Source organism: Copidosoma floridanum, unplaced genomic scaffold (genome assembly GCF_036245765.1).
Source record: "Copidosoma floridanum isolate Cflo_tuat_1 unplaced genomic scaffold, Cflo_Japanese_pri ptg000025l, whole genome shotgun sequence".
Classification (NCBI taxonomy): Eukaryota; Metazoa; Arthropoda; class Insecta; order Hymenoptera; family Encyrtidae; genus Copidosoma; species Copidosoma floridanum.
In genome coordinates, this window is record NW_028321902.1 from 5,459,431 (window position 1) to 5,473,720 (window position 14,290).

The 14,290-nt window shown below is 38.4% G+C and overlaps 2 protein-coding genes across 2 annotated transcripts in view; both read right to left on the reverse strand.

Moving 5' to 3' along the window:
- The window catches only part of LOC106642707 (A-type potassium channel modulatory protein KCNIP1), a 51,951-nt gene that overhangs the window by 19,028 nt on the left and 18,633 nt on the right, over positions 1–14,290 (reverse strand). The window lies entirely within an intron of this gene.
- LOC106642706 (tRNA methyltransferase 1) lies at positions 361–3,112 on the reverse strand. The gene is made up of 2 exons (XM_089595394.1): positions 1,466–3,112; positions 361–1,340 (listed from the first exon to the last, which is right to left on the reverse strand). Exon 1 carries the CDS (start codon positions 3,099–3,101, stop codon positions 1,491–1,493), a length of 1,611 nt encoding a protein of 536 aa, XP_089451520.1. The 5' UTR covers positions 3,102–3,112; the 3' UTR covers positions 361–1,340; positions 1,466–1,490.

A 14,290-nucleotide genomic window follows, 5' to 3' on the forward strand; every position in this document is an offset into this window, starting at 1 on the left:
GCGTGTGTAACGCCGATATAATTAATAATCATCGCGTTAACGGCCCCGGATCGACAATGAGCATGTTATCCGCGTGATTATGCAAATGACCGTTTGATCATTATTGGGTTTGGTCACGAAGACCTGGTGGTAAGGAGTTAAGTACGTGCATTTTTGACAAGACAAATGGAGCTGGGTTTGGGTATAGGTGTGTTATCCCGAAAGAAAACTTTTTACACTTCTTCTTTACTTTGTGTTGTAAAAATTAGTCCAAAGAGTATAAAAAAAAAAAAAAAAACTATAGGTAGAGTTCCAAAAACGGTGAAAAAAGAAGAAACACATATTTTTCACACATGTACTTTTTGCTCTGGTGATAAATTAATCAGTACTGCCTTGAGAGAAGATAAGAAGCGTGATAATTCATATAAATTCAGCCACTTGGTTTCACATTCTTGTACGACTGTACATTAATCCTCACAAGTGGTATGGACATTTATTTGCTGGAACAGGGGATTAAAGTATTTGTAGTATATTTATAGAGCAGAAGATTACAAAAGCAGTACAGTATAACCATAAGTAGATCTTAGCTTGTGTATGCCCCCTAATCAGTTGGAGTTTGTTTTAATTGGTTGTGGGGTGACATTACCACGACTACTCTGGTACTTCATTTATTTATACGTATATACAAATAGATAAAAGGAGATTAGGCGAGGAGGAATTTAAACTTTGTTCGGTGGTCTGTGTGGGTGGATTCTCGCGGGGCTCGTTAGGTGCGCGGTTTTGCATTTGAGCAAACAGCGATACGAGTAATTAAGAGAAGAAGAAGAAAAAAGTCGCAACGCGGCCAAAATGTTAATTGAATGGCCTAGTTGGGAAATTATACGTACACCCGTGAAAATAAGTAAGAAAACTCGCCGTTTCCGGTCACGTATGACGGTAAGCTCTTGTACGCGATCGACCCCCCAATTTGTAAGACATCGCATTACATCCGGTGATTCAACATGCCCATAAAAGCCAGTCGCCCCGACTATCATGTCGACGACGAAGACCCGGTTGTGCAAGCAACCTACACACTCTCCCCCGAGAACATCGCACTAATCCTCTTTACCACCCCTCCTCGAAAATTTGGAACGACTCCCTTTTTTTTTTCCCTCAAGATGTACGTATATACGTGTCCTGAAAACTCTCGTGGTTTTTCCCGTGCTCATCCATTGGGGCGTTTATCTTCTCCTTTTTCAAGTGCACGCACTTTTGGACGAGTCTTACTTTTCCAGGAGCTTTCAAGGCTCTTTTTTTTTAATAAGATGAGCTGGTCTTGTCGCTATAGGAGCTGATGCAACAAAAGAAGAGAAGAGCCTTTTCTAGAAATCAAATTGAATTATTTTATTCATCAACTTGAAACGTTTTTTTAACAAATGTTTAATTTACGCGGCGGAGTGACGATGCGAGTATTAAAATATGAAAACTTAATGAGAAATATATTTACAGAATATAACATCGAATGAATACAATTATGCACAAGCGTCCTCTTCCGTGATCTTTCCCCTCTTCTCTTCGTTCGATGGGTCATCGGCGCTGTGCTGCTCTTCTTTTTTCCTCTTTTTGTTTTGGTTCCTCTTCTTTTTGCTCAAGTACTTGTCGTGCGCCTCCTGAGTCATCATGACCGTTGATTTGGATCCTGGACCCCAAAAGGCAACCGGATTGACCTGGAACCGTCTGAGTTTCTTCTGTTGGGAAAAAGGTACGGCATCATCGTGTTTCTCAAAAGACACTTTCGTTACCGAGATGCCGTTCAATATCGCGAGTCCAGGACTCTTTTCGGGCAGCTTTTCACGCTTAACCGGGTGCTCCTTCTCCCATGCCCTGATTATATCCCAGAGCACGTGATTCGGAGCATCGGTCTTTATCGAAGTCTTGTTCGCGTGCGAGTACGACACTTTGTAGCCAGCGTTCAAAAGGGCCGATCTGAACTGTACCATGGGAGGAACAACGACTCTTATAGTAGAGGTCAGCCTGTCCAGCTGATAGTACAATGGTACTTCGAGTTCCTCGTACACCATGTGCAATACTCCTCTGATCCTTATGATTGTGCCAAGCTTTTTTGTACCGTTGTCATCCTCGCTGTCAATCTCAGCCAATATCCTGTGAACAAAGTCCTTGTCGTGCAGAGGTCCAATCCATATTGGCCCACCCAAGTGATGCTTGTGTTGACAAAACTCGCACAGCTTGTCGACAGCGGGCACCTGTGGCAGCTTCTGCTGGTTCTTATCCGTGGTGATTCCCAGAGGCTGTAATGTCATACTCTCGCAGCCTACGCACTGATACACCATAGCCAAGTTGCTGGTGTTTAATTTGCAAGCACTTTTACTCGTGTAAACTTTCACAAACACCCTGATGTAAAAATCAGCGCTCACAGACAACAAAGGGACAATGCACTTGCCGTAGCGCGCGGCGTGGCCGGCTATGCACTGCAAAAGTATCCTCAGAGCGATTTCGTGGCAGGCCTTGGACTTCAAGGACACGGAGCCGTACTTTGTGTAACACGTCTGTGGAAAATTACCGGCCAGAATGGCCATGTCGGTGGCCGTCACCAACAACAGTCCATTATCGTTCAAGCACTGCACAGCACCGTCCAAGAATATTGAGGGACACCCGTAGGGGTCCAAATCAACAGCGTCGAACTTTGTCTTTCGATTCTGGTACATGACCATGGTGGCGTCTTCGTGGCTCGGCTTCACGATACTCCCGACCTCGTTGTAAGCGGCGTTCCTCCTGATCGACTCCACAGCTTCGGCGGCGATGTCGTTCGCCAGGACCTCGGCGACACCCGGCACCTCCTTGGCGTACCTTATGCTCCGGAGTCCAGTGGCCGACAGTGCCTCCAAGATCCTCAGGCCGGACTCGGCGCTCCTCTCCTTCGAGTACTGGCTCAGTACCGCTATGCTGAGGTCGCGGTTGAACTCTTGCACCGGGTTGTAGAATATGTTCTTCTTGTCGAGGAGTAGCTTCGCCTGGCCCTCTTGCAGCACTTCCCCGGCTTTTTCCATTTTCTTCGTGGAGCAACTGATGCAACGGACTCCGATTACCCGGTTTGTGAACGCTTTGTTTATGACGACGCGCATCCGTCCCCCCGCACGTGCCGACTGCTTCAGCAGAAGAAATTTTTAGAGGTTAAGTTGCGACGAGAGGGGGTATCGATTGGCTGGAAAGAAAATGCCCGCGAAGGCCTGGTTTTTTTTGAACGTACACTTTTGTGTATATATACAAAGGTCGAACAATGGGAGTGGAAAATTTACGGTCACTCTTGGACATCACAATGGGAGTACTTTTTTTTTGTTCTTTCGTTTCCCTTCGCGTGTTCGCGGAAGAAGAAAAAAATTATAAAATTTACGTTCCATCGGCCAATTTCTTTTCGTTTCCTCGATTCCAAAGGATGGAAAAAAAAAAAAAATTACACGCTTACGTAAGAAGAATCCGAGCGTGTGAATTTTGTGCAGAGCAAGCGACGAGGGGGGCGAATAAATATTTAAAAACGAGCGGGAGGAGGAGCTTGCATTTTTAATAAAGTGAATGGAAAAAAAAAAAAAGTGGGGGCGCACGTGTTTTACGGTAATGGTCGGGAAATGGGTCGGCGCCGTTTATACATACATATATACACGTACTTATGTAGTGATCAGCAAAAATCGAGCGATTCCGTGTGGCTTTTTTTTTCCCCCTCTTATGCTAATGGAAAGAAAAAATATCTGCGCTTTGCACTATTTGGTGAAAATCTAGGATTCCAGTGTGTGTGGGTTGTTGGGATGTGATCATCCACAAGTTCCAAGAGTTGGAGGAGGGCTCTTGGAATATTGCCTTTTCCTCCCAATGCTAACATCCTCGCCAATATCGATGGTCCGCTGTATTTGTATATTTCTTTTTTTTTTTTTTTTCGTTTGAATTATCGAGACTTGGCGCTGGAGAATTTAATTAACCCTCCGTTTTAGCGTCGATGGGAATTAACAATTTGCTCGTCGATCGTTTTTGAAAAAAAAAAAAAAAAAAAAAAAAAAAAAACGTGAGGACGTTTTTAAATCACGTATACTCGTCGATGAAAAATTTTGACGATATCTCCGAGTGTACACAACGAGTGGGTTTTCGTTTTTAACAAAATTGCCGATAAATTCGAGCTTTTTGGCTCGGGCTCGCCAGTGTCACGTGTATATGGACTTTTCTTGGACACCCGCGACAAAAACACGCGACGTAATTGTTTTGGCTCGTCCACTCAACGCCGAATTTACGAGCTCGGGTGAAAATCGATACCCGCATGTTGTTTCGTGAGCATCATTATTTGTAAATTATTGCTCTCTAAATTTTACATGTTGTCTCAAACAATGACCATTCACTTTTTCGTAGTTGTACGTAAAATTGGGGATTTCCCTACTATATAGTTCTAATAACCAAAGTTTGTTGGCGGTCCCCAAAAATAATATTCACAGGCCACACAAAATTATCCCCAATCCGATTGATAATCTAAAAATATTGAATCGCTGATGAAACACTTTGAGTTGAAAATTATGTAGTGGGTGAGCTCGAGTAAACAATACTTGCTACTATTTTGCTGGTAAAAATTAGCGAATACACTTAAGTGTCCCGTGAGACTCGATTGAAGGAAAAAAAAATTGTTGTCCACAGGAACAGAGCCCGAGCGCGTGAAGAAAAAGCCCCGAGCCGCGTCTCCAGCTACCAGACAGGGGGGGCAGCCAAGAGGCGGCAAAGTCTCAAGGCGCCCCCGGAATTCGCGATCTTCCAGCGGCCCCACGAGCACCCTCCCTCGGGACCATCGAGCGAGAAAGACGTCAAGGAGCCACTAGCAGTGGAGGGTAAGCGAACGTGGAGCTTTTTTCGGGGGGACGATGTATTGTATGGTTGATTTTACAAAAATATATACACCCACACTTTTTGGTAAAAAAAAAAAAAAAAAAAAATCTTTTTCTGTTCCAACTATAGGTGTCGAGGTCGGCTCCGAGAGCGAGCGCTTTTCCGAAGAAGACGAACCGACTGCCTGATGAAGTACATCGCTACAAATCTGCTACTTCTTTTTTTTTTTCCATTTCACTAATGGTTTTTTTTTTTTTTTTTTTTTCTTTCAACCCAACGCATCGGGTTAAAAGCATCTATAATTGAAAATCCGTGTACTGTGTCCGAAATAAAAACTCGATTGTATACCTCTTCCTCGAATCTCATTTTCAGGTGTCAGATTGTCGCCGAAAAGTATAAAAAAGGGGCCAGTGGAAAGAGAGCAATCTCGCAAAACGAGAGGAAGAGCGTTTGGCCTAGAAAGGAGTATTTTCGGGACATTCCGTCACCCTATACGTATATGCATCAGGGCAATTTTGACGTTTCCGCCGCGGCGACGATTAAAAAATCACGCCACTGCAGATGATGGAGTAGACATTATACGCGGGCGGATGGAATTCACGCTCGAGAGAATCGTACGATAATACCCAGCTTCTTTTTTTTTTCTTCAAGATCTCGGAGGAATTTCGCTACTCGCGAAAGGATGAAAATTGGTCGCGCGACAAAAAAAAAGGGGGGAGGGGATTTATCGCTGCAATATAAAGCCGTGTAAAAACCACCTTTTGTGGTGTCGAGAGCATCATGGGGAGAATCGGGGAAAGGAGAGTCTTGCGAATTGCCCCTCGATCAATCCTATACCCTTCTAATGTGCCCACACTTGCGTGAGTAAGTTTACGCTGAAATAAGATCGGCTGGTTTGCTTTTCTCTCACCCCCGGATGAATGTTTCATTTGACCTCTTGGGGGATGTTTGACTTGCCATCCGTACAAGCTGTTGATCCAAGTTTTTATTTTTATTGGCTACGTACAGAAATGCGAGCTAGCTCTTGGGGATTAAAAATATGCACGAGGGGTATTTAACGGAATTGGATGGCACGGAGGTTTCATGGTTTTCTTAATATGCAGGGAGCAGTGTGTATACTGTCAACGATGACTATTCAAGAATTTTTGAAAATTGTGAGAATATTTTTGATAGTTTTCGTGACTATTTTTTTTTTTTTTTTTTTTTTTTTTTTCATTCATGAAATGTCGACTTTTAATTCAAGCTCTTCAAGACATGAATATGAATTGAGGCTTGTTTTTTATCAATAAAAAAACATATGTGTGATAAAAAATATTTTAAAAATTCACCCAGTTTCGTTGCTTTCTCTGAATTGCTATCGGAAAATCATTGAATTTCCTTAAGGACTTGTGTGGAATTTTCTATGAAATCTACCCACGATAAAACAATAACATATGCAGTGGTAATATTGTATTAGCAAATTTTAAGCTATAATTTACTAATACATTGCTAACTAAAATTTTTATATTTTTAATTATAATTACAATCAAAAAGAATAATCTAAATACTCTATTTACGGACTTGTTTCGTTGCAATTAGAAAACTTACATGATGTTATTAAAGTAGAATCTAAAAATTGTTTCAACACGGAAGTACTTTTTTTTCTGATTGCGTAAAAGTGTACGAAAACCCCCAATCTTCCACAAGTGTTTTATCAACTACAAAAGTATTTTATTTCGTATATAAAAAAAAAATTATTTCATTTAATTTTTTCACATTATCATCGTAATACTTTTGAATAAGTAAATAAAATTCTTAAGATAAATGTTGTAGGCAATTTGTCCAACCTATAACCCATTGGCTAATTTTAACATACATTAAATAAAAAATCACGAAAAAAAAAATTAATAATTCAAACTAACACCATTTACAGAAAAGCCATTTATTCCTCCGATAAATTACAGCGCTCAACCTTTTTTTTTTTTTTTTCAATAAAGTCCTGTTTTGAAATAATCCAACTAGGCTTTACAGGGGAGAAAAAAAAATTGATAAAAAGTGAATCGAAGTGGGACTCTCTCGCGTCGTCGGTGGATCAGAGCGAGTTAAATAGTTTTGCGACGTCGGAACTTTCTTTCCGCTCCAGAACGTTTTTTTTTTTTTTTTTTTTTTTTCTTTCTTGCCCCCACGATGAAAGAAGTTTTCTTTTTCTCAATTTTGCGACACAACTTGCTTAACACCGTCATAATTTCCCATTGTGCGCTGTTTTCAGCGCTTAATTGACGTTGAAACAAAATTTCGCGGGTAGTGGCTTTTTTTCCATTCGACAACGAAGTGATCTGGTTTCTGTATATAAAGTTTCAAAGAGCAGCGAGCATCAATACCATTTGAAAAGGACCACGCAGTCCACACGAGAGCCATTCGAACTTTTTGACCCACATCATCAGTCAAAAGCCCGTGGCTTCGAAAATAATGAAAATGTGTGTGTACCTTTTTACGTGTCCGCACATCGCGTTACCGTACAGATGAGCTTAATAATGTGATGCACGCGATGTGCTCCGCAGATGGTGTGTCTGCACACTGTTAGAAAAATGCTGGAACTTGAGAACGTTTCTAAAAATATTTTTGTTACTTAAATTACAACAATAAAAAACTAAAAATAATAACTTCGTAATTAATTTATTAAATTTATACATTATAAGCAGAAATATTGAAATTAAGATTTACTTGTTTCTGTTACGTGGGAAAGAAATTCCATTTCGTACGTTACATTTCCTTCTGATTTCTCCACTTTTTATATGTTTTAAAAATACATGCTTATGGATTGCAGTACATGTTATTGTATTCATAGCTTCCAGTATACATATTTATTGAGTATAATAATCATTATTTTAACAATGATGTATCACTCAGCTGTCGAGAAAAAAAACACATTTTTTCTTATGAAAAAAATAAATAAATAAATAAATAAAAATAAAGTTCCATCAAGCGCCGAGGAATTGTAAATCGATAAACAAGGTCACGCCTCGATATCCTTATTTTCTATAACTGAATTATTCAATAACTGACTTGAGAGAAATCAGTGATTTACAGTTTCTGCAGCTCGAAACCTTTGCTTTTTTTCCTCCTGTCAATGCTGACTCGGTTTTTTTTCTTTCTATTTTCCAAAAGTTTTGTTTTCGAACCCAATTGCACATTTTTGCGACCCAATAAACCCTCGCACTGGCTTTTCGGAGTATCAAAAATCCAAGCATATTCAAGTGGATCTGAAGCGTCATGAAAAAAAAAAAAAAAAAAAAAAAAAAAAAAAAAAAAAAAAAACCACACGCGACACAAGCACCAGAAACCCACCACCTCCATTCGGTAACCATAAGAGATAATCGTCCCTACTCTCCTTCAGCCCAGCACCCTTGAGAAACAAGGGCCAAAATTTATAGGTGGATGATAAAAAAAAAAAAAAAAAAAATAGAATAAAATAAAAACGTAGTGAGTTTGGAAGGGAGGGGGGCAGGTCATTGTCCATTTAAATGTAATCGATCGCTGAATGGGGATTGAAGCTCGCTATTATTATATACGTAAGCGTGTGCGTTGAGTTATATACCACACTGGTGTGACGTCACGACAGAGAGATATCGAGGGGAAAGAGAGAGAGCGACCCAAGGGAGGAGAGATCGATACGCAGCATCCCCCCTCGCGTACACCTCCCTTTCCTCTTTGGCCGCGTATGCGAGAGAGGGAGTGGGTGTACGTGCGATGCGCTCTTCTCGCTTTTCTATGTGTGTAAGCACACATCATGTATCTCCATTCAGGTTTTCTTGCTGCGAGTTTTTTTTTTTTTTTTTTTTATTCCGAGGAAAAATCGGAATTCAATAGCGTCAGAGGGGAATAATCCATAGTGCGGCTCTTGTTAGGTACTCACTTTTTTTTTTTTTACACTGCAACAAAGAGTCACGTGCAATGCGAGGCTGAGCGACGAGCGCAGTAATAAACGTCGTGGCTCCGCCACTGCGGAAAATGAACTTAACAGCGACACAACGACGAGTCTTTCGCGAATTTTTGGAATTTGATTGCCCTACGGTAACTGTATGAAGGATGATGCCCACACTAACTTTCGTAAAATTTTGCATCTCCGTGCGCTCGATCATTTAAGCAAGTTTATCGCTAATGACTCATCATCGGGTTGAAAAGTTATGTATGAATACACTATAGATGAATAGTATACATCAAAGTTTTATGAATGCACTTTTTTTTTAGTACGAGGCCTTGACTCCTGTTGTAATTATCATCAGCAGCGCGTTAATTATGGCCACAAGGACGTGATTGTGAGTGTATTCTCTGTGCATTGTATACAAATAATAATCATCATTCGCGAGGGTTTTCTGTATATTTCGTTGCTGTGCTGGTACGTGTATGTGTGTATATGAGTGAAAACGAAATATTGCTTTTAAAACAGCTTTCCCGGCAACAGCATGCAGCTTTCGTTCGTTTCTCTCCTTTTGGACCATCGCTCTTTCATTTCCGCTCCCTCGGATGCGCGCGTCAGCGTTGCAGCGCCAAATTACGATTATTATTGGACTTTTTTTCCCTTTTCGGGAAACACATATGGCTACATAACTGGGTTTCGTTGTATCTAATGTGCTTTTGATGAATAAGGTCGAATTTTTTCTACTTACTTTTTTTCCTTCATATTTTCATCGAACGTTCGATTTCGACGGTATATTTTACTTTGGTGGAGGCCCAAGCTTGAAATAATCAATGCTTTAATCGATATAATATGTAGTGTAGACGGTGAAAAAATATAAATTTTCTGAACACGGCGTCACGGCGGAAGTATTGAGTTTACAGCAAGTCACTTGAAAGGCGAGAAAAGCACACTTTTTTTGACTCAAGTCTTGCGGAGCTGAGAAAAGGGACGAGGATGGCTCTGCTAAAAAGGATTGATTTCCCGACTGCCCCAGAAAACTTTGAAACTCCGATAAATAAAGCAGGGCATTGCAAAAAAAAAAAAAAAAAAAAAAAAAAAAAAAAAGTAGCTACGAAAGTTACAATTTAATTAATCAACTCTCGTTTATGTAATCAATATTGGATAATTTCTTGTGACTTGTGTGTTTGGTTTGAAGTTAAAAAAATATAATTCACGTAGTAAATTTTAACTGGTATATGATTAAATGAAAGTCAAAGAGTGTAAAGATTATCTTGTACTGGAAATAGACTATTTTTCTACAGTGGAACAAGTCTCAAACTACGTAATTATGTACGACAATGATGCCTGATCCTATTAATTTGACTTTTCACTTAGGTCCGTCTTTGATGAAGATCCTTTTATAAAATCACTGCAGTGCAGCTGATTCTCGGAAAAGGATCCATAGTATACAAAGACCAGCTCAAGCATTCCTTGTCGAAGCATTAAATTGGCTGATTTTCTTTGTATCACTATTTTTACCTTATCAATATATACAACCAGAGTAACTACTTTTTTAGGAATCAAATTTTTTATCTCTACAATAATATTTTTGTATCTAACCCAAAGCTACTGAATCGTAAATGGTATTATAAAAAAGGATTTTAGGAGTAAATAAATTAATAGAACAAATATACAATTGCTGGACTGTAACCTTATAATTTATTTATTACGAACTTTCTTAATGACTTACGAACTAGTAAATAATATACAAAATATTTTACTTCATAGTATTTCAAAACACTTTTTGGTACACAATTCGTTTGTAATTATAAAAAAATGTTACAAGCAGTAAAAAATTAAAAAAAATTTTAGTCTACAAATTTAAGGATAATAAAATAACAATTTTGTGGAAATAAAACTGTAACTTAATTTATTTGATCGCACTATACATCAATCCATCTTACAATTAACGGTAGACTTGCATGTGAATATAAGAGTGCATGTTAAATCACTTTTACTCACAATTTTTTTTTTTTTTTTTTTGCTTTATTTTTTAAGGAACAAAAGATAGGCGTTTAAAATTATAATATTTTTTAAAATCTATTTTATCATTCAGTTTTTCTATGGAAACATAAAAAAAACAAAATAACTCAAGGAAACAGAACTCCTCCACAAATCCAATGTGCGATTCCGAAGAAGAAATTTAAATTATTCAAAATCAATTCTTGTTTTGTTTTTTTCCACAGACTTAAAACTTGGGTAATGTAGCTACTTTCTCACAAAAACGGTCATGATAATAAAAGCGAGCTATCAACAATATGATTGCTTATTAATTATGCAACAACCGTAAATACATATCAGCACAGAATTGTTAAATGAAAGGAAAAATTCACATTGATATTTAAACTCCAAATATCAACATATTGTAGTTGCTCCTGGAAAATAAAGCTGATCCAAATATCAAAGACACCATTGATATAATTTAATATTTTAATTTAAGCTGCTAAGAGCGGGTGTAAATGGTATTAAATAAATAAAGCTAATCCGAATATCAAAGACACCATTAGTACAAGTTAATATTTTAATTTAAGCTGCTAAGAGCGGGTGTAAATGGTATTAAATAAATAAAGCTAATCCGAATATCAAAGACACCATTAGTACAAGTTAATATTTTAATTTAAGCTGCTAAGAGTGGGTGTAAATGGTATTAAACAAATAAAGCTAATCCGAATATCAAAGACATCATTGTTACAAGTTAATATTTTAATTCAAGCGCTAAGAGCTTGTGTAAAAGGTTATAAACAAATAAAGCTGATCCGAATGTCAGAGACACCAGTTATATAAATTAATATTTTAATTTAAGCTGCTAAGAGCGTGAGTAAACAGTAATAAACAAATTAAGCTGATCCGAATGTCAGAGACACCATTGTTACAAGTTAATATTTTAATTAAAGCTCTAAGAGCTTGTGTAAACGGTTATAAACAAATAAAGCTGATTCGAATGTCAGAAACACCTTTGATTTGAGTATATTTTTTTAAATTTAAGCTGATAAGAGCGTGAGTAAACAGTAATAAACAAATAAAGCTGATCCGGATGTCAGAGACACCATTGTTACAAGTTAATATTTTAATTTAAGCTCTAAGAGCGTGTGCAAGCGGTTATAAACAAATAAAGCTGATCCGAATGTCAAAGACACCATTATTACAATTTAATATTTTAATTTAAGCTCTAAGAGCGTGTGTAAACGGTTATAAACAAATAAAGCTGATCCGAGTGTCAGAAACACCTTTAAATTGAGTACATTTAAAAAAATGTAAGCTGCTAAGAGAATGTAAAAACGATAATAAAAAAATAAAGCTTATCCTTGTATCAAATACATTATTGATATAAGTTTAATAATTTAAGCTGCTAAGAGCGTGAGGATAAAAAAATTAACAAATAAAGCTGCTCCGAATGTCAAAGACACGAGAATGATTATAGAGTCAGTATGTTGCTTAATTACGTGCAGAATCATGATATTCCATTGTTACTGAACGTCAGCAATTTCCCCATAAGCAATAATATAGTGACAGAGAGAAATTGTATAAGAAGAACTCAAAAAACCATAGGCTCTTCCGTTGACGAGAGGAGGAGTGGACCCACCCGCTGGTTGTATAGCATTTGAAGTACTCTAGAGTAGCAGCTAGTGAGAGTAAGTCGTGAAGTCCTGCCATAGGTTTGAGTCCTTCTCGGATACGTGTTTGCAGCCTGCCGTGGCAATGGCTGAGAGTTCGGATTTTTCTGCGGCACGTAACATCGTCGACGAGAGCAAGCCCCTTGCTCGCGTGAATGTTATCAACGATGTACTTGAAACCGCTTGGAGAAGGAACAAGTGTGACCAGTCGGTCAAGGATCCTAATTGTTCTTCGGCAGCTTGTCAACAGGATGCAATTCAAACAGACAACAGGACTGTAGAAAAGAAACCTGATAAATTGCCTCAAAGTTCAGTCTGCGTTATGAAACAGAAGGGAGACAAAATGATTACTGCCACCGTGCACGTCCACTTTTTGGAAAATAGGAAGCCTGTCGTGCGCTGCATGAAAGAGGCGGAACACTCCACTGTCAAAGGAGATTACCATCCAGGATTCGTTCCCGTTGTAAATGAAATAGCAGATGGGGAATACGAGACATTGGTTTTGCCAAGATATTCAGCTGCTGATGGTCAATTACGCTCTAACTGCGAAAAGCCACCAGAACATGTAAAGCGAAAGCGCTCAAAAAAGAAGAGGTTGGCTATACAAGCGCGGCTGGAGGCTGAATCTTTGGCAAATGGTGACATGGAGAAGATGTACGTTGGAAGAAAAAAAATCCGTGAAAGGTAGAAGAAAGAAAAAACAGCACATGCTTTCCTCTAGCCAACGACTTCAACGAAAGATTGGAGTGTAATCTTTTTTGCTATGTATGATTGCAATATTTAGCACCTTCACCGTACGGATGTTCTGAGAACCACCTTATTTTTGAAAGTTGCAATGACAAAATCGAAAAGTGCCCACAGGGCAAGCGTCCATTAACGCCTAAAATAGTACCAATGATAAAAAAATTCTCCTACATTTGCCAATACTGTCTGTGTAAGTGTGGCGAACTTTTTAATTTTGAAAACTATGCGAAGCACTTGAAAGAGTTGAACCAACTTTAAAAGGACGACTGACCTGAAGTAGTGACGCCCCCTGCACCACTGCAACGCTTCGATTCAATGGATCACATTGACGAATTTATCCAAGATAGAGGGGCATTCCCTCCTATCGATTGGCATGACGCCTTACTACCAGATGATTTTCCGGTACCAAATCCGTCAGTTAACCAACTCAAAAAACCATATAACAAATTTAGAATACATCTCAGAACTCATTAATTTCAAAAAACTCTTATTAGAAGTCAAAAATAAATAGTCGTAATAAGGATTGTCAGAAATATTATAATTTGAACTATCGACAAAAATATATGTGATTTAGACAAGATTGACGAAAAATGATGGATGTTAAAATCTTGTAAAAAAAACCATATGAAACGAGTTTTAAAAACCAAATAGTTGAAATCATAATACACGCAAAACGGTTTGCATAACGGCCACTTGTACTTTTGGCCGTTGGCTTGGCTAACTACATTTGCATAATATGCAATACATACTTTCACAGACAAGCCTGTTGTATGGAAAACCGGCCAGGCGTTTCTACACACAGTATAAGTAATTCTCTAAGGTTTTTTATCCGGACTAATGCACGTATATATAAATGCAACTTATCTCTCGAGGTGTAAATAATGTATTGTTGCAAACGAATTCGTTGGTGACTGAGCATCGACGAGTGGCTTTTTTTTGAAATTGTGAATGTGAACTTCTGCACAGCAACGGTAGCGTCCAGCCATTGTTGGAGACGAATCCACGTGTTCTCTCTGTAAATCAAATGAATTGTTTCTCTTTTGTACCGTTTGTACCTTCAATTTAATTTATAACATGCACTCTACATGTTCACATCCCCGACCTTGTGATCACATATATAATTTTGATATAATTACCAGATTCCAATTAGCCATTT